This window comes from Dipteris shenzhenensis, chromosome 18 (genome assembly GCF_047967505.1).
Source record: "Dipteris shenzhenensis isolate YYH24624 ecotype China chromosome 18, Dip_SZ_1.0, whole genome shotgun sequence".
In the NCBI taxonomy this organism is placed as follows: domain Eukaryota; kingdom Viridiplantae; phylum Streptophyta; class Polypodiopsida; order Gleicheniales; family Dipteridaceae; genus Dipteris; species Dipteris shenzhenensis.
Genome location: NC_141613.1, coordinates 41,304,301 through 41,326,930, shown reverse-complemented (window position 1 = coordinate 41,326,930; position 22,630 = coordinate 41,304,301). Strand labels below are relative to the sequence as shown.

The window sequence follows — 22,630 nt, the reverse complement described above, 5'->3', positions numbered from 1 at the left end:
GGGAAACTAACTGAAACCTTTCTGGAAAGTGATGTATCGATAGAGTCAGCAGAAGTTGGCCATTATTCGAAAGGTTTGAAAGATTATGCTACAAACAACAGGCAAAGATGATCTGGAGATGACAATGCAAATGAATACAACCTCCACTATTACCACCTTTATAGAGCAACCATAGTGAAGAAATCCTGACGAGACCATCGCCATCGATACCTCTCAGAAAAATATGCAAGGGGACATCAAACGGAACATGTTCACTCTCACAAGGTATGTCCCTACTCTTTGGCGTGTGGCTAGAAACTCCAACAAGGAGCCACCTCTAAGAACACTGCCTTCTGGACAACCGCGGTCTTGAGGCGGTGCAACAACCACGACGGAGCATGGACAAACAAGACGATCACACGTGTGAGGCGAGCAGTGATCCAAAGTGTTGCGGGCAGAAAAATGCGCATGCAACAATCCATGGGAAGGTCTAAGAGCACATTCCCATGCCTTTCTGGACCTGGTATGCCTTTCATGCCACGCTCCTTGTCGGGTTGATTGGGTTTCCGTTCCCTTGTGTCTAGACTTCCGCTACTCCTTGCTTATCTATCAGGGCTTGCTGGACCGACTGGTACCTATTGGGCCGGTACAACTACTTGCACGAGCTATAGTTCGTGGAATCCCTTGGGATCATTAGCTCTTCAATGCTGACGGCACTATATTACTGTGCCAATACCTACATTACGGCAGTACAATATTGATCAGAGCTTCGATCGCAATAGAAAACGCCGAATCCTTGCTCTGTGATTTGAAATGAAGGTTGTTTTGACGAAGGTTGAAACTACAGTGCTTGATGAAGGGTGTTGATGAGAGGAGTCCTTCTGCTATGAGACGAAGCTTATGCAAAGAAAACAGAGAGAGATATGCTTTTACCCAGCAGCTTTTACACTATTTGAATAAAACCTTCATGATTGAGATTAATTAAAATCAATCTAAGGGCTCATATTCGTTACATGTGGTTCAAGGAGAGGGAAGAAAACCAAAACATCTCTCTAGGTTGCCTGCCGTTATTATGCCGTTATTACCAACTGGGAGAGGTCCTACAATCAGGGAGGCCGATCTAACATCGGCCTAAACTGGGATGATAGCACACCCCCTTCTCTCACTGATTTTAAGGCTAAGTTAACGGCTGAGTATGTGGGAACGGCTCCGATTTTGCCTTGAGTCGATCATTTCCATGGCGTGGGAATGCCCTCTAATTCCATGAAGACTTTGAGAAAAGTTGATGATGATGATGATGATGATGATGATGATGATTGTGAGGTGAAAATCCGAAGAAGCAGGCGATTTACGTGGCGAACAATCAGAATTCAGAGTCGGTTTTTAGTGGAATTTTGGCAATGGTGATCGGGAGAGGTGGAAGGAGAGCGTCATCGAGCGATTTAGCTGGCGAGCAATTAGATTCACAGTCGGTTAATTAGCTGGCGCGCAGTCAGGAGTTTGTACTGGGATTTATTAGGCAATTGATCTGAACGGGAGAGAGATTGTGGGTGGTGAGAAATCGGAAGAAAGGGAGCGATTTACTGATGAGAATTAGGCAATTGATGATCGTGGAGAGAGATTGGTGAAAAATCGACTGTCGAGGGTAGGATTTGACTGGGATTTTGGCAATTGATTGATGATGAACGTGGAGGGGGATTGACGGAGGGTGGAGAAAAATCCGAAGAAAGGGAGCGTCAGCAGGCGATTTACTTGGCGAACAATCAGACGCAAAGTGGATTTTTGCGAAAGGAAAGCATCAGCGGGCGAGAATATCGTCCCCCTTCGCTGTGCAAAATTGTGCTGGAAGCTCGCGGACTACCTCCCTGCCTTATCCTCCAACATAATTCTTCTACTCCACTCATTTCTGCCCCCCCCCCCCCCCCCCCGCCCCTCCCCCCTCTCTCTCTCTCTCTCTCTCTCTCTCTCTCTCGCCCTACTACTTCCTGCCCATCAGCACCATGCCGGCCCCCGTTGTCGACGATGCTTACCTCAAGTCCATCGATAAGGCCCGTCGTGACCTCCGTGCCTTCATCGCCGAGAAGAACTGCGCCCCCTTGATGCTCCGATTGGCGTAAGCTCTCCACCCATTGCTCTTTCTGTGTCGCCGTTCCTTACAATTGGGCGCCCCTCTGTGTTTGCACTTGGGTTCCCTTCCTTCAAAGGAGGATGCAGCTGTAGTGCGCCGAGAAGGAATTGAATAGAAAGAGCCCAAAATGGTGATCAAAAGTGGCTGTTTTGCTTCGTTGCGCCGTCCACATGAACTGCCCTTAGCAAATCAATCTACAGTAAATGGGGAACCATAAGCCGGATCAAGCATGTAAAAATAATACGAGATGCGTGGCTTCTTTTGAGCGACGATGTTCGTGGTGCCTTTGACACTGCACATTGTTAGCAAATTGCTTTTTCACGAGACGCGCACTGCAACAGTCTCAAGCGCTTGCCAAATGCTTTATCTGGTGCTTGTGTTGTGCGTCACGAGCACAGCTGACTATTTACTACCGTTGCAGTTCTTGTTTTAGGCATTTCGGTTTAGAAAGACCTCAGCAGCCTGCGTTGTCCGCATAAGACCCTTTGTCATTATCTCAGCGGGCAAAGTGACAGAGCCTAGACGGCTTCAGAGCTAACGCTCCAAATGTAGGGTATGGAGACGAGAGTGCAGCTATGTTCAACAGCAGGCGAAATGGAGCAGTGAAGAACGTATGAAGAGGGGGAAAGAGAGTGGATGACTGTTGGCCTAGCATCGGGAGTGGTAGTAGGAAGAGGAGCATGTCTTTCTTTATGCTTTTGCATTTATAATTTTTTCTGTTCTAGGGAGAGGAGAGTTGCCCTATTAGTTATCCTTTCTAAACTTTTTTTGTGCGCTTAGAAACGCTAGTTTGCGACTGACCATCTTCACAGGAAATTGTAGCTTGGTTGGAGGGAGTGTGAAGTACCGTTTGTAGCCTTCATTGTCGTTTAGTGCTGGCCTTTGACACGGCCAAGTCAGCCACTTACCTCTGGACTTACTACGTGTGATGGACCTTATGGTTTTCTTTTGATTTACTTACTATGAGGCGAAAATTGCATTGGTTGTATTGTCTTTAGATGACTAATATCTATATATGCGAGAGAGAGAGTGTCCAAAAATCTTATAGATATCCCAACTGACGTGAGTGAGTTATGTGAAGAAGTGGTTGAAGTCCAGGGTACTGATGTCAATAGTCTATTTCTGGGGACAGTGAATTGGAGTTGGATGCTTTCTCATTCCTTTTTTGGGTGGTCGGTCCACATTACTATTCCAACCTGGATAGTTTATTATTACATGTAGTGGTTGATTTTTGGACAGTGCTTCTTGCATTCATGGTGGATGGACGTGGTTGTAGGGGGAATTTGTTATGTTAACGTTCACTGTTCTTATCAGACAGCTAGCTCCTAAACAGGCTTGTGATGGGACAGTCTTTCGAGCAAATGATTGAGTTTAATGATGAATGTAAGCCCCTTTATGTTGGAGAAAATTGAGTTGGTGGGTTGCAAGGGAAATCCCGTTGCCTATTTTAATCAATAATAGCCCCATGTGACAGTCGGATGAGAAGTTTGCTCCACCTCTTGAATTGGGTTGCCTGTACATGTAAGCTGTTGGATCTTATGACCTTATGGGATTATGGCTTTACGGGCCACGCCCCATTTGCTCCAAGTATCAGGACAAATGATGTCAAATCTGTGATATTTTGTCTTTATGGCTTGATGGTGCAGAAATGGCTATTATGCAAGCCAGTCTACATTTTACACGGTTGTGTGCATTTACTGATTGATCTATATATTCCAGCCTAGGTAACTAAGTTGGGCTTGAGAAGAAGGTACAAGCTGCCAGGGTTGTCAAATTTATGAATGAGCTGGTAAAGCTTCAAATAATAGTTACAAAAAAAAGAAAGGAATTTCAAGCTTGTAAAAAAATTATATTTGAGGGTACACGATTCCTTTAAATTCTTAAAAACTGGTGAATGTGCAAAAACCCAGGTATTCAGGATCCTCATCAAAATAGGACAGGTTTAGAAGTCAACTTTATAAGTGTGTAATGTGATGGGACATGAAGTCCTTGTAAAACGCTTTGAACCTCCTCCTTTTCACTTGAACTAGAAAGGATGCTTGATATTTGAGAGGCTCCACCATATTATAAGTTTCTAATATTTGGTCAATTGTTAGGATGGGCTGTAAGCGTGTGCAGCTTGGAAATGGCAACCTTAAGTACATGTTTCAGAAGTATAGCCTCTCAAGGGACTGCAATGATGAGAGATAGGTTTAGCTAGTCAATCCTTGGGATGCAGACTGAAAAGGGTTTAATGATGTAAGCCCTTGGGGTAAATGGTCCCAAGAGATCAAAAGAGGGAGACCCCCCATAATGAAGTGGCTCTCCCTGCCACTGAAGTATTCGTGTCCTCCAATGTAGGAGACAAGGATGCTGGAAGTAGTGGCATTAGAGGTGGGTAGAGAACACACAGTGCTGCCCTATAATTGTTTGATTTGTGAATGTCGGAGTTTTAGCACGTTGGGATCCATACATATGCAGACTTAATGAGAGGATGATAAGCAAGGATATCTTATCTGTGGGATCTGTATTGAAAGGAAATCAGATTTTTCAAAGGGATTTGTTGGATAGTACATGAAATGAAATCACATTGTCTTGAAGTCTCCAGCATCTCGAAGTCTCTAGCGCTTGATGCAGGATTCAGCAAGGGCAGAACTTGTCATGAACAGAATACACAGAAAGTAAAACCACTGTGTAATCTCTCTCAAGAGAGGTGACTGAATGCAGATGCTTATAGAACTGTGCTCTATTTGTTGGATAGACACAGCTTAGACTTTAAAAAATAATTTGAGGGGGGGGGGGGTTGTGTGTCTCCAAGTCATTCTGTCGGATGGTATCTTGCTTGTCCATTCATCCACTGCAATAAGAGGTTTGCAATCTTCTTGTTTTACTTTCTATAGTGAATTCTAGTAGCCTGCAAGGCAAGTGGCTACTACGAAAAGAAACACAAAAACCGAAGTCCAAAAATCTATGATATATCAATCATTATAGCTATCATAATTGACGTTTGCTACATTATACAACAAACATCGAGATGTGGAAGTCTCAAGTCACATGTCAAGAGTGAGCCATGACAAGTCACAGTGGACACAAGAAGATTTAAACAAAAAGTTGTAAAACACTAGCACACGATCAATGTTTACATGTGGAAAAAATATTACCGAGAACAAAAAAAGAAGCTAAAACAGACACGTCTTAAGGATGCGTATGTGCCTAAATTGCTCAATGTGTTTTACCTGTAAGACACACAAATCTAAACGATGGATTTGACACTATATATGCAGTTGATGTTGGCAAGGGATTATATCCTCGAGAGGCTGGGATTTTTGTAAGACGAGTGTAACTGGGAAGAGGAGGAACCTCTGAGGCAAAAATGTGTCCTGTTGAAACTGGAACATCTGAGAGAGCCTGCTCCGTGGAATACGGTGGTGCCGAAAGATCTAGAGTTTATCCTAGTGAGGCTGGCTGAACTAAGGCTATTTGGTGCCAAGGTGGACAGCAACTTCAAGAGGGGGATTCATATAAGTTATAACGTTGGTCTTGTGGAATACAACCTCAACTGCTTCGAGGAAGAAATGAAGGTGCGATGCCTCTCGAAGCAAATAGAGGACGTGCTCGAGATTCTCTAGGCAACACGTGATACAAAATATCCACGATGCAAATGCTTTTTGATATGTTAGACAAGCAATTCGAACATGGAGTCTTGCAAGGGGAATTTTGGGGGCTCTCTTGGTACAGCGGTAATGAATGCCATGGTAATGTATCCTTGATCCTTTGCTGTTTTGTTCGTTGCTGTCTTTGAGATGAGGTCTGGAAGAGGCCTTCGCCAAAATTGAAGCACTGCCAGGTGCCAAGGTACTAGGTCCTTGCTGTGTGTTTGAAGAAGGCATCCGTTGGATATTTGGTCCCAAATCGGTGCCGATGGTGAGGACGAAATTGCTGCAAGGAAAGGGGTTTGGTGAGGTGATTGGAGCAGCACCTGTATGAAAATAGGCCGGCCACGTGGGCTTGTAGGCACGTGAGCAAAGGGGGGGCTGTACGGTGGCTTTGCAGTCTTGTAAGGTGGCTTTGCAGGCTTGTACAGCATTTGCAGGATGACTGAACGATGGCAGCTGGCAAGTAGTATGGTGGCTGATAGGCAGTACGATGGCTGGCAGTGGAGGAGTTGCAGCTAGGCAAGGGGGGCTGTATAGTGACAAGAAGGGGTGCCGCGTGGGGGGGGGGGGGGGGCGCTGTACAGGGAGGCAAGGGGTGGAGGGAAGGCAGGTGGCTGTGAGGTCTTGGGTTGCCTCCCAAATCGTCTAGAGTAGGGGCCTTATAAGAATCCCCCAAGAAGTTGCCCTTTTGATAGGCATATGCCTTAGTGGGAAGGGTGGGTGTGTCCTTTGGACTGCTCACATGTATCCCTTCATGTAGGTGGGTGCTAGGGTCATGAAGAGGTGTGACCCTTCGAAGGGTATGTGCCTTCGTGAGATGGTGTAACCCCCCCCCCCCCCCCCCCCCCCCACACACACACACACACACTTTTGTTTTTTTTTGGGTGGAAAGTTTTGTTGCTTTATATTACAGAGTCACTATCCCAAAATGGGATGTGCCAAAATACATCAAAAGAAGATCTTAGTATATGACAAGTATACATTAGAGTCGAGTTTGCAAACAATCATAGAAAGATTGCTGCAAGGAGTGCCTGAAAAAAGAGAAAATAGAAAAAGTAGGATCACCAAAGACACTATGATTTTTGTCCTTCCATAGAGTCCAGAGTGCCCAGTAGCAAATCCAAGTGAAAAATAAATCAAACTCCTGGCTAGCTAGGTGAATCCCAAAAAGCCAGAAGAACTTCCCAAAAGTAGCATTTGGAAATCGGGTTCTCAAACGCTGTCCAAGGAAGCCCAAGAAATCACGGGTGTGAGAGCAATGCCAAAGAAGATGAGGCACTGATTCCCGTGGAGCCAAGCATCTGTGGCAAACAGTTTGAGCAATATGTATGCATGCCAAAAGCTGCTCGGATGGAAGAGCTTCTAGCAAGACTCTCCACAAGAAAACCTATTGTCGAAGAGGAATTTTAGAATTCCAAATTCCTCGCAATCTCTTTTGCCATTACTTTGCAGGACGATTCATTTGCCAAAGATGATTCGCCCTGTGTGAAACCCAAGGCAAGAGTAAACGAACTTTATACAAAGAAGTTACTGTAATGTGAGACAGCCTCAAAAGATGGCATGTAGACCCTGGCAAATGGAGAGTCCAATCCTGAAGCCGGTCCTCAATCTCTAGTGGCGGTACTGGCTGAAAATACTAAAGCATATGAGTAATAATGTGCCATATAGGACGATAATGCATGCCAAGACACAGTAGTCAAAGGAAAAGAAAGAAGGGTTTCATCATCATGAATAACATTTGCAACCGAGTGGATCCCTTTCAGACTAAGGAAGTATGAACGTCTAGGCTCTTGCAAAGCCAGCGGAGGGATGAAAACCCTTGACCAATGTATGCTCTCAGCTCTTAGTGAATTTCCCTGCAAGGAATCCCAACCATGCCATTCCAAATGCGAGAGGATGTGTTTCCAGTCCATCAACATGTTGGATACGAGTGAACAGCCTTTGATCTATATACAACCCATAAGAAAATCCCAGTGAGTGGGCTGCCAATATCCAAAGGTAGGGGTGGTGAGTTTTGAGAGCAAATGGCGCATGATGGCAGCCCAAGGCTGAGAACCCTGCATAAATTGCAGCATCATTTTGCCTTCATGAGCAAGAATATGCTCATGGATGTTAAGAATATTGAGACCCCCATGCATCTTTGGTGAACAAAGATGCTGCACGGAAAGAATCTCTAACTTTTCTTGCCATGTTTGGAGCACCAGATGGCCAAGTGGCTAACTTCCAGTATTCAAGCTTTTTCTTCAGCTTTGCAAGTATCTAGTTAGACTGTTGGCGACGAGTAATCATCCAACGTAAAGGATAACCGAGATGGCGAACCAGTTGAGTGGGTTGGACAATTTCCCCCGGCCATAAAAGAGAATGCCAGTCTTTGGAATGCAAAGGCAGCAACTTAGATTTCTGAAAATTGACATGGACCTGCAGCCAAACCATGTAAGGATAAGGCATGCATCAGGGAGGATAGATCGTGCTAAGTATTCCGAGGAGTAAGAATGAATCATCAACATAAGCCTGAGCAATCATAGTGCTGCTTCCAGGAATCTCTAATCCATGCAGCATGTTAATCGCCACCAGATGATCCATGTATTGAAGCATGGGATGCGTGGCAATGGCATATAGAAGTGCACTAAGTGGACATGCCTGACAAATTGAACAACAAAGAGTCCATGCTTCGGAAAATATCCCCAGACAGTATGCAGGCAGCTTTACTGTCACTGTAGAGCCAATAAATAACATACTGCAATTTCTGACCAATACCCAATGCATGCATAGTTTGTGATATAAAATCCCATTGGAATGTGTCAAAAGCCTTGGCAATGTCAACCTGCAGTAATAAAACATTCTGCTTCGTGTATATGGCATATTCTATTCCAACGTAAGCATTTGCAATGTTATTTGTGATATGTAGGCGAGGAACAAACCCATATCGTGCAGGATGAAGGCCATCATGTAGACACCCTTTAATCCGATCAACCACCATTTTAGTGATGATGTTGTAAATAATAGGCATGAGACTGATAGGCCTCCAATCAACCAAGGATTCACATATTTGCTTCTTGAGAAGAAGTTTTACAATCCCTTTTTTCCAGGAAATTGATGTGCTGATTTTCCCAAGAAGAATTAATCATGGGCAGCAAAGCTTTTAGGATATCCCAAGAATTCAGCAGTAAGACCATCCCATCCTGGAGATTTCCATCTGCCACAGGATTTTATTGCATCAAATAACTTTGTTTTAGTGAAAGGACTTTCTAGCTCCAAAGCGTGTGCAGGAGTAACAATGGGAGAGACATGCTGTAAAAGTTGGCTTCTCGCTACTAGGACCTCTTGTGAAGGGGAATCTGCATTCCCAAATTGTCTAGAAAAATGAGCAACACATGGTGCAGCAAGTTGTGCTCGAGAAGAAATCCAAACACCATCAGGCAGCATAAGAGCACGGCAGATACTTGCAGATTGTCTCTTGTAACGTAGGTAAAGAATTCTTTGGATGAACAACCTTTATTCAAGAAAGCCCTCTATCTTCCTCGTCTCCCATTCAGTGAATTTTCTATGATCATTACTTTGCAGACAATATCACCCCCTCACACATACACACACGCACGCATGCACGTGTGTGTGCGCGCGCGCTCACACATACACACGCACGCATGCACGTGAATTTTCTATGATCATTACTTACACACAGGCACGCATGCACGTGAATTTTCTATGATCATTACTTTGCAGACAATATCACCCCCTCATACACACGTACGCATGCACGTGCGTGCGTGCGCGCGCAGGCACGCACGCATGCATCGTAGCTACCAGGCAACGGGAACATTCCGAAAATTTGGGTGTCAAAACGGGAACGTTCCGGGAAGGGGGAACGAGGGAACGGGAACCAAAACGCCACGTCATGCACAACACATCATCATGCGATATATCACTATGCTAGAAAATGAAAGAAACTAACATTTTACAACTTTAAACTTTCTATATAAGCTCTAAAATACCCATTTAAAACTTTCAAAGAGAAAAAAAAAATTTAAAAAAGAAAAATTTGGGGACAATTCGGGGCCGTTCCGGTTCTGGCTTGCTTCCTGGAACGGCGTTCTAGATGTTCCGGATGTCGGAACGCCATTCCCTGGTAACTATGGCACGCGCACGCACACACTTTTTTTATAGTGAAATCATATATTTATGTGTGGGAAACCTCCAAAAGAGGGAAAAAACCCACCATGAAGTACGAAAGTTAAAAGATTACAAGTATGCTTCTGAGAGAAACCTCAGAAGTCTGCCAAAAAATATAAAACCTGACTACAAGTCACTTGGAGGAGGATCAAGTAAAATATCCTCTAAAGTGAGATTATTAGCTTGCAGAAAACCATGTAACGGAGTGACATCACCATCAATAAACCAAAGTTTTGCCCTTGTGGTTCTTCTTAATATAAGCTGGCAATCAGAACTTTTGAACCACAGGATCAAAAACCTGTCTCAACCAAGGATGAAAAGACTCCAAAGAAAAGGAAACATCTACAGCTGAAGATGAAAGGCCCTGTAAAGATGGTTGTACTATAGCAGAGTTCTCAATCAAAGGTGAAGCTCCAAGGAGAAGGGAACATCTGCATCGTGAACATTTACATCCTGAGCTGAAAAACATTCCAAAGTTTCCTCTACTGCAGGAAGTTGCTGAAGAGAAGAGGATTCCATGACATCTTGCATAACAACAGAACTTTCCATCGGAGAGGAAGCATCCAACATTGCAACTTCGTTCTTGGAACAACAGGATCACAAGGAACAGGAGAATCTGGCACTGTAGTAATAGGATCCGGAACTTCCAAAACAGCAAAAGGATTGGAATCTTTAACCGCCGTGTTTGCCTGAACTCTTCTCCAAACCTTAGAGGGTTTAGCAAAATGCCTGACTTTCTGTATGGTAGAAGAAGAGATAGGAACTGGAGGATCAGAAGGCTTTTGAGCCGAAGCTGAAGAGCATGGAGAAGGGCATACTCTAGCAAAATGGCCCAATTGTCGACATTTATAACAAGCATCAGGAAAGGAGGCAAAACGAAGTGGAATCCGGAGGGGGTGAGGCACATGTGTGCGGTCTCATGCTTGGAAGTGGATTTTGGACCGCACACACACACACACACACACACACACATGCGCGCGCACCACGCACACACTCACGAAGAGGTGTGACCCTCCGTATGTCCATTCGTGGAACGGTGTACCTTTTCATGAACGGTGCAAGTGAGCAAATATTGTGTGCATGGCACAAAAGGTGTGTCCACTCAAAGGGTGGTGACCCTTTGAAGGGCTATGTCTTTTCACGAAGGTGTATGACTTTTTTGTGATAAGGTGTGAATGGGTATGACCCTTGGCGTGAGGGGGTCTATTCCTTCACATCGGGTGACTTCTAAAATTGGGGCGAGAGATAGTGACCCTTGGTGTGAGTGGGTTCGTCCCTGTACAGTAGTGTACATGTAGTGCATCCCAAAAATGAAGGGGTGTAACCTTCATGAAAAAGTGTGTCCCTTCATGAAAGTGTGTGTCCCTTGGGTGAAATGGTGACCTTTCACTATGGGATGCGCCCCTTGGAGAGGGAGATCTCTTCTCACGAAGGGTTCGTTAGTTTGATGAGAAAGTGTGTTTTCTCGCTCTGGGACAGCCCAAGCACACGAAGAGGCATGAGGCTGGCTGTGTCTATTCGCAACATGTGGTGATGTGAGGGGATGGAGAGGCCACTAGGGAGTCATGTGACATGGTAGGTGAAAATTTTGTCAGCCTCTCTCTGGGTTGGTATTAGGTGGAGGCTACAAGGTGAGGGGCATTTCCTACATGTAGAAGCAAACTTTTCTTTGATACCAGTGTCTGATCCTATAATGAGGCCTCTCTTATATGGAGAGTAAAGGGCCGCATATGAAAAGGTGTGCACTCCAAAGGGTGTGTGCATGGGGAGGTTTGTAACTCTTGAAGGGTGTAACGCTTGATGAGAGGTGACATTAGATGTTATAAATGGAAGTTTCCTTTTCATAAGTGTATGTCTCTTTAGAGTTGTAGCTCTTGGGTTGTGCCTATGGGAAGTGACTTTTCGAAAGGGCATACCCTCCATTGATCCAACCATCCATAAGTATAAGGTTTTAGACAAGGAATGTGTCACCTATTATGATAGGCACTGTGACTTCCTGTAGGAAATACGATAGAGAGACTAGTTTTGTCATGGCATGAGTGAGATTTGGGTATTACACTAGTATAAGTTGGGCTTGAAGATAGATCTAAGTAAATGTATGTTGTGGATAGCTCTTTATATGAGTGAAAATGGTCAAGGAGGTGTGTTAATATGCTTGTAAATTTCAAGCTATTGCAAAACATAGCCTGCTCCAAAGCAAGTGAACTTAGTGTGATAAGTATGGAGGTCTCTTCAAACTTGCATCATCGGTCTAGCGGTGGCAATAAGGGCTACATGAGCCTCTCCTCACAACAAGATTGTCCAATCCTAGTTCCTCTTTAGAATCTTTCCTCAGGAAGAAGTTGGTGACGATGGCTGTTGACAAGAGAGAGTTGTGTATGATTGTGCACATAGACTTTTTATATTTTGGACATTTGTATCCACATTGTTTTCTCATTGTTGATTAGCATATTTGCTATAATGATTATTGACCTTGTATTGATGTGAAGTTTGGCATTGAGGTGTATACAGTATCAAACTTTTTAAATCCGTGTATGATGTGCACTTTTTGAAAAGTAACACTTAGGTATTCCTGCAGCAATAAAACACATAGCCATGCAAATATGTCATGTAATTAATGAACTCCTTGTGATAATTGGATGTTGTGCAACTGAGGACCTCAAATTACCATTTCAGATTCATATCTTAAATTATACCTCCATCTATACCGCTGCACTTGGCTAGCCCTAAAATGGCATTCATGGGGGACACCTTTTAATATTTTTGAATCTTTGTGGGTATTTGTTGCCCAGAGACTTGCATATGTAGATCGTCTTGGAGACTAATTTGACATGTGTTGTCTTCAAGGTCTTATAAGCTTGATCAAGGGAGAGCCACCTCCATAGTAGGCTTCATGACAATGAAGCTAGAAAGGTCACCTCCCCATCTATAAGCCCCCATATGAGGAGAGCATGGGGGGGGTGGACCTGGGTCCTGAGGAATGGCCACATGGGCAGCAAGATAGCTGCCATGGGGGCAGAGATCAAAGAGAAAAAGGAAAGTACCTAGACGCATCAAAGTGGCTGCAGCCTGCAACACACGGCGTCAAGACCATGGCAGATGGCGATGCATACATGGCATAGATCCGGCCTGGAAGAGACAGATCTGGAGCAGCAAAAGATGGTGGGGTATCCCAGGGTACAGGGGCCTACATGGCGAGAGGCGTGTGGGTAGGCACATGGCCTGCAACATACCCTAAAGATGGTGCAGGAATATGGCGGGACAGATCAGCAAACAGGTCGGCCAACAGTAGAGCTGGTTGGGGCTGGTTGAGAGGGCTGGGTCCCTGCCTGGAACAAGCTGCAAAGGGCCTAGTAAAGACCCTTATATAGGGCCCTGGTTGGGCTGGTAGGGGCCGCCAACTAGGTCGGTTTTCAGCCAGACTGAGTCGGCCAAAATAGGGCTGACCAGTCGGCTAATTTAATTTGAACAGGAATGGCAACCACTTGTCCCATGTATCTTGCCTCAATGACACATATGCTCTAAGCATATCCTCTAAAATTTGGTTGATTCTTTCCGTCTGACCATCCGTTTCTGGATGATCCCTACTACTCATTTCCAACTCAGTCCTTAGTGTCTCAAATATTGCAGTCGAAAAATGACCGGTAAATTTGACATCTCTGTCTGACACTATGGATTTGGGTAATCCATGCAGACGAAATATATGTCTAATAAACAAATCCGCCACTTGCGGGGCACTAACAGATTCTCTAGTTGGAATGAAGTGAGCCATCTTGGTGAGACGATCAACCACCACAAGGATAGAATCATATCCACCTTGGGTCGTAGGCAACCCTACAATAAAGTCCATGGAAATGCTCTCCCACTTACTTAGTGGTATCCCCAAGGGCTGTAAAAGGCCGGGTGGCTTCACTTGTTCTGCCTTACTTACTTGACATGAAAAACAACGTGTCACATATTCATGAATATGCTTTTTCATCTTTGGCCAAAAGAAATCTCACTTCACGAGATCATATGTCTTCTCGACTCCTGGATGTCCTGCACACGGGCTATCATGGCACTATCGAATGACTCTCTGCCTGAGATCATTCTGATTAGGTACTACTACCTTGCCATTTCTTTTCAGCATACGATCCCTTATGGCATATCTTGCATACGTTTGGCCTTTTCTGGATGTTAGGTCATCATTTTCGTTTTCCCCGGGTTTTAACACATGAGCCTTAGGCCAAAGGCTCTGGACAAACTCGTCCACCTTTTGAGTTTCTCTAATCTCGGCCATTAGAGCACTCTCTAATACCGTGAAACTCATGTTATGCATAATGCGTGACAACGCATCAGCAACTTTGTTATTTTTTCCTCTTTGGTACCGAATCGTCAAATTAAACTCCTGCATGACTTCTGCCCACCTAGCTTGGCGGCCTCTCAAGTCAGGTTGTTTAAAAAAATGTTTCTGAGTATCATGATCAACATCCACAAAAAACTCTGATTCATACAAATAATGTCGCCATGTTTTCAAAGCATGGACAACATCATACAACTCTAATTCATGAGTTGGCCAATTTCTTTGAGAGGGAGAAAGCTTCTTGCTTTCAAAGGCTACTGGCCTTCCCTCTTGGAGGAGAACTGCTCCTATTGCAATGCCACTTGCATCGGTTTCCAGGAACAACGGTTTTTGGGGATCAACTATTTTTAACACCGGTCCTGTGACCACAGCTTGTTTTATGGTGTTAAAACTTTCTTGTTGATTCTGTCCCCATATAAAAGGTACTTTATCTGAGGTCAGATCAGTCAATGGCGATACTATTTCGGAACATCCTTTGATATGCCTTCGATAAAATTGGACAAATCCCAAGAATGATTGCAAAGCAGTCAAACTCTGAGGGATTGGCCAAGTCAATATCGCAGCCACTTTCTATGGATCCATTTCTACCTCCTCTGGAGTAATTATGAATCCTAAATATTCAAGCCTAACCATACACAGTATAGTTTTCTTCTTATTTATATAAAGACTGGCTTTCCTCAAAGTACTGAACACTACTCTTAAGTGTTCACTATGCTCAGTAATACTTTTACTGAATACTAGAATATCGTCAATAAAATATACTACAAACTTTCCGATATACGGACGTAGTAAATCGTTCATAAGCATGACGAATGTAGCTAGAGCATTGGTAAGTCCAAAGGGCATTACCAAAAACTCATAATGATCAAACCTGCTTCTAAAAGCGGTTTTATGCACATCCTCGGCTCTAATGCGGATCTGATGGTAGCCACACTTAAGATCTATCTTACTGAAAAATATGGCCCCATGTAATGCATCTAGCAAATCATCGATTCGAGCCATCGGATATCTGTGCTTAATAGTGATATTATTCAATGCTCTGTAATCTATACAGAGGCGAAAAGTATCATCTTTCTTCCTCTTTAATATCATTGGGGAAGCAAAAGGTGAAAAACTTGGTTGAATCTGCCCCAGCTTGAGGTATTCTTCCAGTTGTCTTCGCACCTCAGCTTCTTCTGTAAAGCTTAATCTATAGGGAGGTCTATTTACAGGTTCTGCCCCCAGGATAAGCTCAATTTTATGTTGAACATTCCGCTCTGGAGGTAACCCATAAGGTAACTCATCCCTAAAACAATCAGAGAACTTCTCCGATACCTCTTTAGCCAACTCGGCCATTTCTCTTGGGTAGTCTCAGTGCTAGTCGACGCATCATCAATCGACTCTACCGATGCTATACACAGACACAGAAACTCTTTCGGAGTCTTTCGAATTTCCATGGCTGAAATCAATGGTCCTTGAGGTAAATCCTTTTCACCTCGCAAAACATATTCTACTCCGTTCATCTTGAACTGGTAAATATGCTTTTTCCAATCAATGGCTGGATTTTTTCAAAAATGCCAAGCCATGCCTGGGGCTATATCTGTGTGAGCAAGTTTGATTAGTTCAAAGTCCAGCTTCTCAACATAGTCCTGAATTCGAAGTTCCAACTGGGTAACCCTTTGGTCCCATACTTCAGTTGAACTTCCGTCCGCCATCTTAACCGTATAAGCATAGCCAGACGGACTAGTTTTCAACTTGAACCTCTTAATAAGCTTCGAGTTGATTACATTGTGCGTTGACGCTGAGTCAAACAACACAATCACATCATGATTGGCTACTTGCCCTTTCATTTTAGTCAACTCGGGCTCATCGAAAACCGTATACCCCGTTGCTGCGGGCTTTGAAAGGATGTTATCAGGTGCACCGCTTACTAACTTAGTAATAGACACACTTAACAACACAGGTACTAACCTCTGCGAAGGTCCCGCCAATTGCATCTGCATATGTTTCGCATTGGGACTCTCCTGCATTTCCGTGTCGCATTCAGATATTATCATGTTGGCCGTGCGACTTTTTGTTCAGGGGTCAACGAGGACTTTGACCAAGCCCGGGTTGGCTCTGGTTTGGTGAACAGATGAATTATCTGTAGTTAGCTAGACCAGACCAAACGACACGGTCTCTAATTTCACACTGCTTCCTGAAATATCCACGTAACGTAGATGTCTCGAAGCTTGCTCTCTGTCTCGGAATGATACGCTATCTACTGCTTTGAGTAGCTGCTAGATGACTTCAAGGCCTCGGCGTGAATTTGAAAGCAGGGGACCCGTCAACCACGCATCGTCGACGAGTCACCCATATGACCATACCGTTGCCCGTGCATCGCTACACTTGAGAAATCTGAAGATCCTTCAACCGAACCTTCGCATGATTCAGATCACCCAGGAATAAAAGCCTCGGCACTATCTCCGTCGGATAACTCTGAATTTCAGATGCCTTGGTCGACTTGGTGATTAAAAACGATAAGCCCTTGCAAAGGACAAAAAAGCATCGTCCTCTCCTTCGTTTTTCTCGAACAAGTGAAGCGACCTACGTGCCCTTCTTTTTGCAAAAATTTATACACAGGGTGATCACAAGCTCCAAAACCTATTTCCTCATTTTGCAAAACCGCAGCCTTGCGTTTCCTGCCAGAGGATGCATCGAAAGGGGTTACCAAAATAACGTGACGATCCCACCAACAGTTGTCGGACCACCAGGGAGGCCCAGGCCTTGCGACTCTTTCAAGGGTTCTTCCCTCTTCGTTAAACCTGCAAGCTCTGATACCAAATGAAACGAACCGTAACTAATCTCTCCTTCGTTGTGAATATTCACGGACTCAAATTCACAGGCATTGGCATACTGAATATCCTCCCAGCCTATCTCATGGATCACATGTACAAAAGATACGTAACTTTATTTCCTTCATGCTTATCCACAAGCTCTCAGTTCCCTAGATGGTTCCCTCCTGCCACATGTCATCATTTTAGACCTTTTACTTGGTACACCATTTACCCCTCTCTTGGGGCACAATTAAACATTTGCCCCTTGGCATTTTTACACATTTAGGTGCACCTAGGCCTTAGCACTCAGAACCACCTAGTCGATGCCAATACACCCTCACCTAGGACCTTGGCAGTTACTTCTCTTGACCATTTTATTTACGCACATAAAATATTACAAAAGTCGGTCATCTAAGAGAAAATGCCCACCGATCTTTCCGAGGTCATGCTATCTCGGCTAGAGCATAACAGATGAGGTGCATGGTTTGCTTTTAGAGCAAACACACAGGCAGCATGATGATCTGGTATGTACTTGATGTTCTTCATTTGAGCCTTTATAGCATGCTGTGGAGAGACTCTGCTCTTCATTTGTCTCAGGTAATGTGAGATTGAAAGGAATTGGCCTTCTTTGAAGGCAGAAGGGGAAGTCTGGGTGCTTCTTCAAATCTCAGACACAGATTGCTAGAAGGTGATGGACAAAGTGTATTGAAGCCAGAAGAGTACCTGTTTGAGAGCTCAACGGGAGTTCATGGTCCAGGTTTTCTGGAAATATTTATTTGTTGCAGACCTTGTTAAAGGAAGAAACAGACCCTCAAAGCGGAAGACTCCAGGTTGTTCACTCATTATGAAGTGGATAACTAGAAGATCATGGTGACTGGATTGCTCGAGTTCAAAGGCAGGAATGTGACTGAAGGAGGTGCCAGGAAGTGCTACCAAAGATGGACCTGTGTACCAGGATGGTGTGCGGAAGCAGAACCAGACCTAGTGGAGCAAGAGCCACTGGATGAAAATCTAGGAAAAGATTTCGACATCGAAGTGTTCTAGAGGACTATGACCCGGGAGTCACTGGAGCATTGTCATCAACGTGTTGGCATTGGGCCGAGATGTGTCGGGGAGAGGGGGTGTTGGAAAGGTCACCTCCCCATCTGTAAGCCCCCATATGAGGAGAGCATGGGGAGGGGTGGACCTGGGTACTGAGGGATGGCTGCCATGGGGGCAGAGATCAGAGAGAAAAAGGAAAGTACCTGGACGCATCAAAGTGGCTGCAACACATGGCGTCAAGACCCTGGCAGATGGCGATGCATACAAGGCATAGATCTGGCCTGGAAGAGACAGACCTGGAGCAGCAAAAGATGGTGGGGTATCCCAGGGTACAGGCGCCTACATGGCGAGCTATTTGGCAAGGCGTGTAGGTAGGCACATGGCCTGCAACATACCCTAAAGATGGTGCAGGAATATGGCGGGACATATCAGCAAACAGGTCGGCCAACAGTAGAGCTGGTTGGGGCTGGTTGATCCAGCCAACCAGGCCTTGGTTAGGCTGGTCAAGAGGGTTGGGTCCCTGCCTGGAACAAAGGCTGCAAAGGGCCTAGTAAAGACCCTTATATAGGGCCCTGGTTAGTGGGCTGGTAGGGGCAGCCAACCAGGTCGGTTTTCAGCCAGACTGAGTCGGCCAAAATAGGGCTGACCAGTCAGCTATTTTGACCAGGCCTTGGGCCTATAAAAGGAGGGGCCCTGGGCCTCATAATTCATCCAACAGTTCAGCAGAAGAGGCAGCAGACAGGAGCAGCCAAAAGACATTTCCTTGGGCCTCATCCTGGAGTTGAAGGAGAGTAGGAGGTGTGCTGCAGAGTGAGCTCTCAAGGGCTGAACCTTGGCTGTCTCTCAGGGCAGCAAGGTGTTGTGATCTGGATGGAAAGTCTACTTATGCTTGAGGTGGAGCACGGGGGCTCAAGTCTAGAGATAGCCAGTAGATAGGAGAAGGACCTTGTGGTAAGATCAGAGGACCACACCATTGGTGGGACACCTTGTGGTAAGATCAGAGGACCACACCATTGGTGGGACTTTGGATCTATCTCTTTTGTATCGTGTCCATAGCTTTGGGCGGAAATATATTATTTTGGTGGTTTCTCTATCTAGTTGGTTCATTGTCTATTGATGAGTCTGCACGTCTATTCTATGCACATAAGTTTAAGAAGTTCATAGCTTTGGACGGAAATATATTATTTTGGTGGTTTCTATATCTGGTTGGTTCATTGTCTATTGATGAGTGTGCACATCCATTCTATGCACATAAGTTTAAGAAGTTTGTGATTCCACACCACACTGTGTGAGCTCCTGGGCAATTCGACGAGTCTTCTGCTGTGCGTACCCTCTGTTGGGTGATTTCTAACAAATGACAATTACAGTGATGATGGCAATGACAATGACAATATCTATCTGAAATGTAATAGCAGCTGGCCTTGTAGATGTAAAGAATACAAGTCCAAAGTGTAAAAGTACACTAGGCATGATGGCTGTCAAAAATTGTCAAGACTTAACTTGAGTAAAGACATGCTAAAATGAGGAAATATGATGCCATCTATAACTAGTTCAAGTTGGCATGGTCTATAGCGCAAACAGTACATTTATAGCTGATGCAGCTAGCGCAAGGGCCTATCAATGGACTTTGATTTACCCACATACGCATAAAGTCTATACTATTTTGGAAATACTGCTGCAGTTTTATAAAATAATATTGAATGCTTGGACAAAGGGGTGAGAATTGGAATGGAGCATTAATTGTCTCATTGTTGTTCCAATTCAAAAGTTAGAATAACAATGACAGAGATTGTGTCTCTGATGTCTTATTGTTCTGGTATAATGAGTTTCAATTGATTTCTGTGCAATATATGAGTGATTATGGAAAAGTTTAATCCTGCATGTCAATGAATGACCCTATTGACTGTGTGATGTCTGCAGCCACAATTTTCACTGTATTGTAACAACTGCATTGTATAATGATTGTAGGTGGCATGATGCTGGTACGTATGATGCAAAAACAAATACTGGTGGAGCAAATGGTTCAATTCGAAATGAGCGAGAGCACATGCATGATGCAAACAAAGGCTTGAAAGTCGCCCTGGATTTTTGTGGTAATATGCTTTTTTTGGAGATGAATATGATTGTTATTTGCGCTCTTCTATTGATGTTTGTGGTAATATGTTTGTTATTTGTGGACTGTCGTAATGTGCCTTCTTTTGAGATGAATGTGATCATTATTTCTATTTCTATTGATAGCCTGCTTTACCGATCTGAGTTTCGGTGGCAATTGACATCAATATTATGATTTCCTTGTTTGAAACACTAATGCATTTTTGCAGACCTTGTATGCAATAAACATTGATTGAGAACCTCTAAATTGTCAAAGAATAATGAAATCAATAATAAGTATCTTGGTCATACTCTACAAAGCACACGGTTGGATGCTGTGGCACTCTTCGATAGCGTGTTGCTGAAAGATGCAATGCCACAACACCTGAAGTAAGGTTGACTTCTATACCAGACAAGATGGCAATCATACTGTCCAAAAAAAGAGACATGGCAGCCTCTATGACTATTGTGCACAGTCTTTGGCAAAATTTTAAACTTTGTTCTAAATAATGATCCATTTCAAGATGATAGCCCAGGCCTCAAATTCCCTAGGGCAAGGGCCTACTTGTCCCATTGAGATACATACTCCCTTGCCCCGTCCCATAGCTTGGAATCAAATCTTCGATCTCCTCCTTGGAAAGGGTCGGTGAAAGTCCATGGTCAAGAACAAATGCTCCTGAAGCATTAGAATGTCCATTGAGTGCCCAATAATCGCTCGTGCAACTATTGCCATAAGATCAAGTGCTGTGGTTGCTAATGCGCATGGTCATGGAACTCATGCACACTTGTTTAGCTCATGGAGAAAATGGGAAGGGTGGGTTGAGAAGCAATGCCTTTTGATCCTAGGGTGATCTCATTCAAGAGGTCACCATCTTGGGATCAAGTGCTGCAATTGCTAATGTGCATGGTCATGGAACTCATGCACACTTCAACTCACTAATGTTTAGCTCATGGAGAAATTTTTTTTTTGGGGGGGGTTTGAGAAGCAAGGCATTCCAATGCTAGGGTGCTCACATTCAAGAGGTCACCATCTGTTTTCCTCCTCTAGCTTGGAGTTTGCGTGCTTGGGGCCCATGTTCCTAGAAGTACCCGCTTGTCCTTAATATTTCAATGATGATTCTCCAGCCCATGAAAGGGAGCACCATTAGGATAGTAGGGAGCCTTGTCAGCCCATCCTGGGGCTTTAATTTTTCAGCCATAGGAGAGAAGCAAGGGACCATGCTCCTCTTTGACTTGGTGAAGGCCCAAATGATGCAAATGCTTGAGGATGGGTCGGTGGGGCAGCAAGGGTAGCATATGGCAGGCCACCTTTCAAAGTGGCTTTCCCCAAGAACAGACTTGGACTAGGTATTTTGTGGCGTTATCCGATTGGATGTGAGCAAGAAGCTCTGCGATGTTACTCATTGGCCTTTAATGAGTATTCTAGTAAGTTGGGAGTTTTGGCGTCGGAGATGATGCATTGGGCCGTCAATGTGGGTTTGGAGCTAGTGATGCCTCTAGCGCCGCATCGCCGCACATCTAGATGACTCCCCTCCCAAAATCCCTAGAAATCCACTCGTTCAAAAGTTGCCATGAAACCTTAATGCAAGACTTGCCGAGATCCACTCTAGGACTTGTCGTTTTGTGTAGGTGGGCCCAACAATGTGGCCCACTAGTACTCTATTCACAGGTTTTAAACCGTTTTCTGTACCCATTGTTTGTCGTCCGGGGGTAGGGAAGTTTGGAGGCTGTGGGAGTTGAGGGAACTACATAGGAGTCTCTCTGGCTGGACCAAGTGCTCACCTTTTGAATCACGAGTCCCCTTGTCAAACAAACACCAACCACATGATAGCTTTGAGAAGAAGGTCTGGAAAAGGAAGGGAGGGGAAGAAGCAGGCGAGAGAGACAAGGGACGGAAGAGGCCATAAGGAGGAAGGAGAAAAGGGAGGGGGTGCTCCAAGAAAGATCAAATACAAGAAAGGGAAGAGCAAGAAAGGAGGAAAGGCAAAAGAGGGGAGGAAAGGAAGGTCTTGAAGGGATGAGAGACCTTCCCTAGGGAAGGAAGGAGGGCAACTAGAGTCTTGGGTGGGCGGCAAATAGAGGTTGAAAAGGTACCCAAAGAGGGATGTGAACAGCCTTGGAGGTGTGTTGGGTGAAGGTAAGTGGGAGGTGGCCTTGGAACAACCTCGAGGTCCCTAGGGAGCCTGCAAGCCAGCTAATGGTTGGCCTGAGCAGGGGCAGAAGGTCTTGTGTGGAATACGGCAAAGCGTGAAAAACGGTACGGTAGAGAAAAGGTAACAAGAACTCTAAAATGGGCAAAGGTGGCTTAGGCAGAAAGGCAAGACGGGGAGGAGAAGAGAGGTGGAGGAAGTAGAAATTGCAACAAGCGGTGGCAGCTAGCAGGGAAGCGGGAGCAGGCTCTAACATTTTGACTCGGGTTAGTGGTTTTAAGTGACGGTCTCACCTCTCA

At 44.6% G+C, this 22,630-nt stretch overlaps 1 protein-coding gene across 2 annotated transcripts in view; it reads left to right on the top strand.

Moving 5' to 3' along the window:
* Nucleotides 1-1,770: 1,770 nt before the first annotated feature.
* The window catches only part of APX3 (ascorbate peroxidase 3), a 36,585-nt gene continuing 15,725 nt past the window's right edge, over nt 1,771-22,630 (top strand). The window contains exons 1-3 of one of the 2 annotated variants that reach the window (XM_087389245.1): nt 1,771-1,893; nt 1,930-2,092; nt 20,059-20,183. In XM_087389245.1, coding sequence (XP_087245371.1) covers nt 1,980-2,092; nt 20,059-20,183 — 238 coding nt within the window. In that variant the 5' untranslated portion in view covers nt 1,771-1,893; nt 1,930-1,979. Of the gene's footprint in view, nt 1,896-1,929; nt 2,093-20,058; nt 20,184-22,630 lie in introns of both variants that reach the window. The other variant, XM_087389246.1, reaches the window with a different exon arrangement.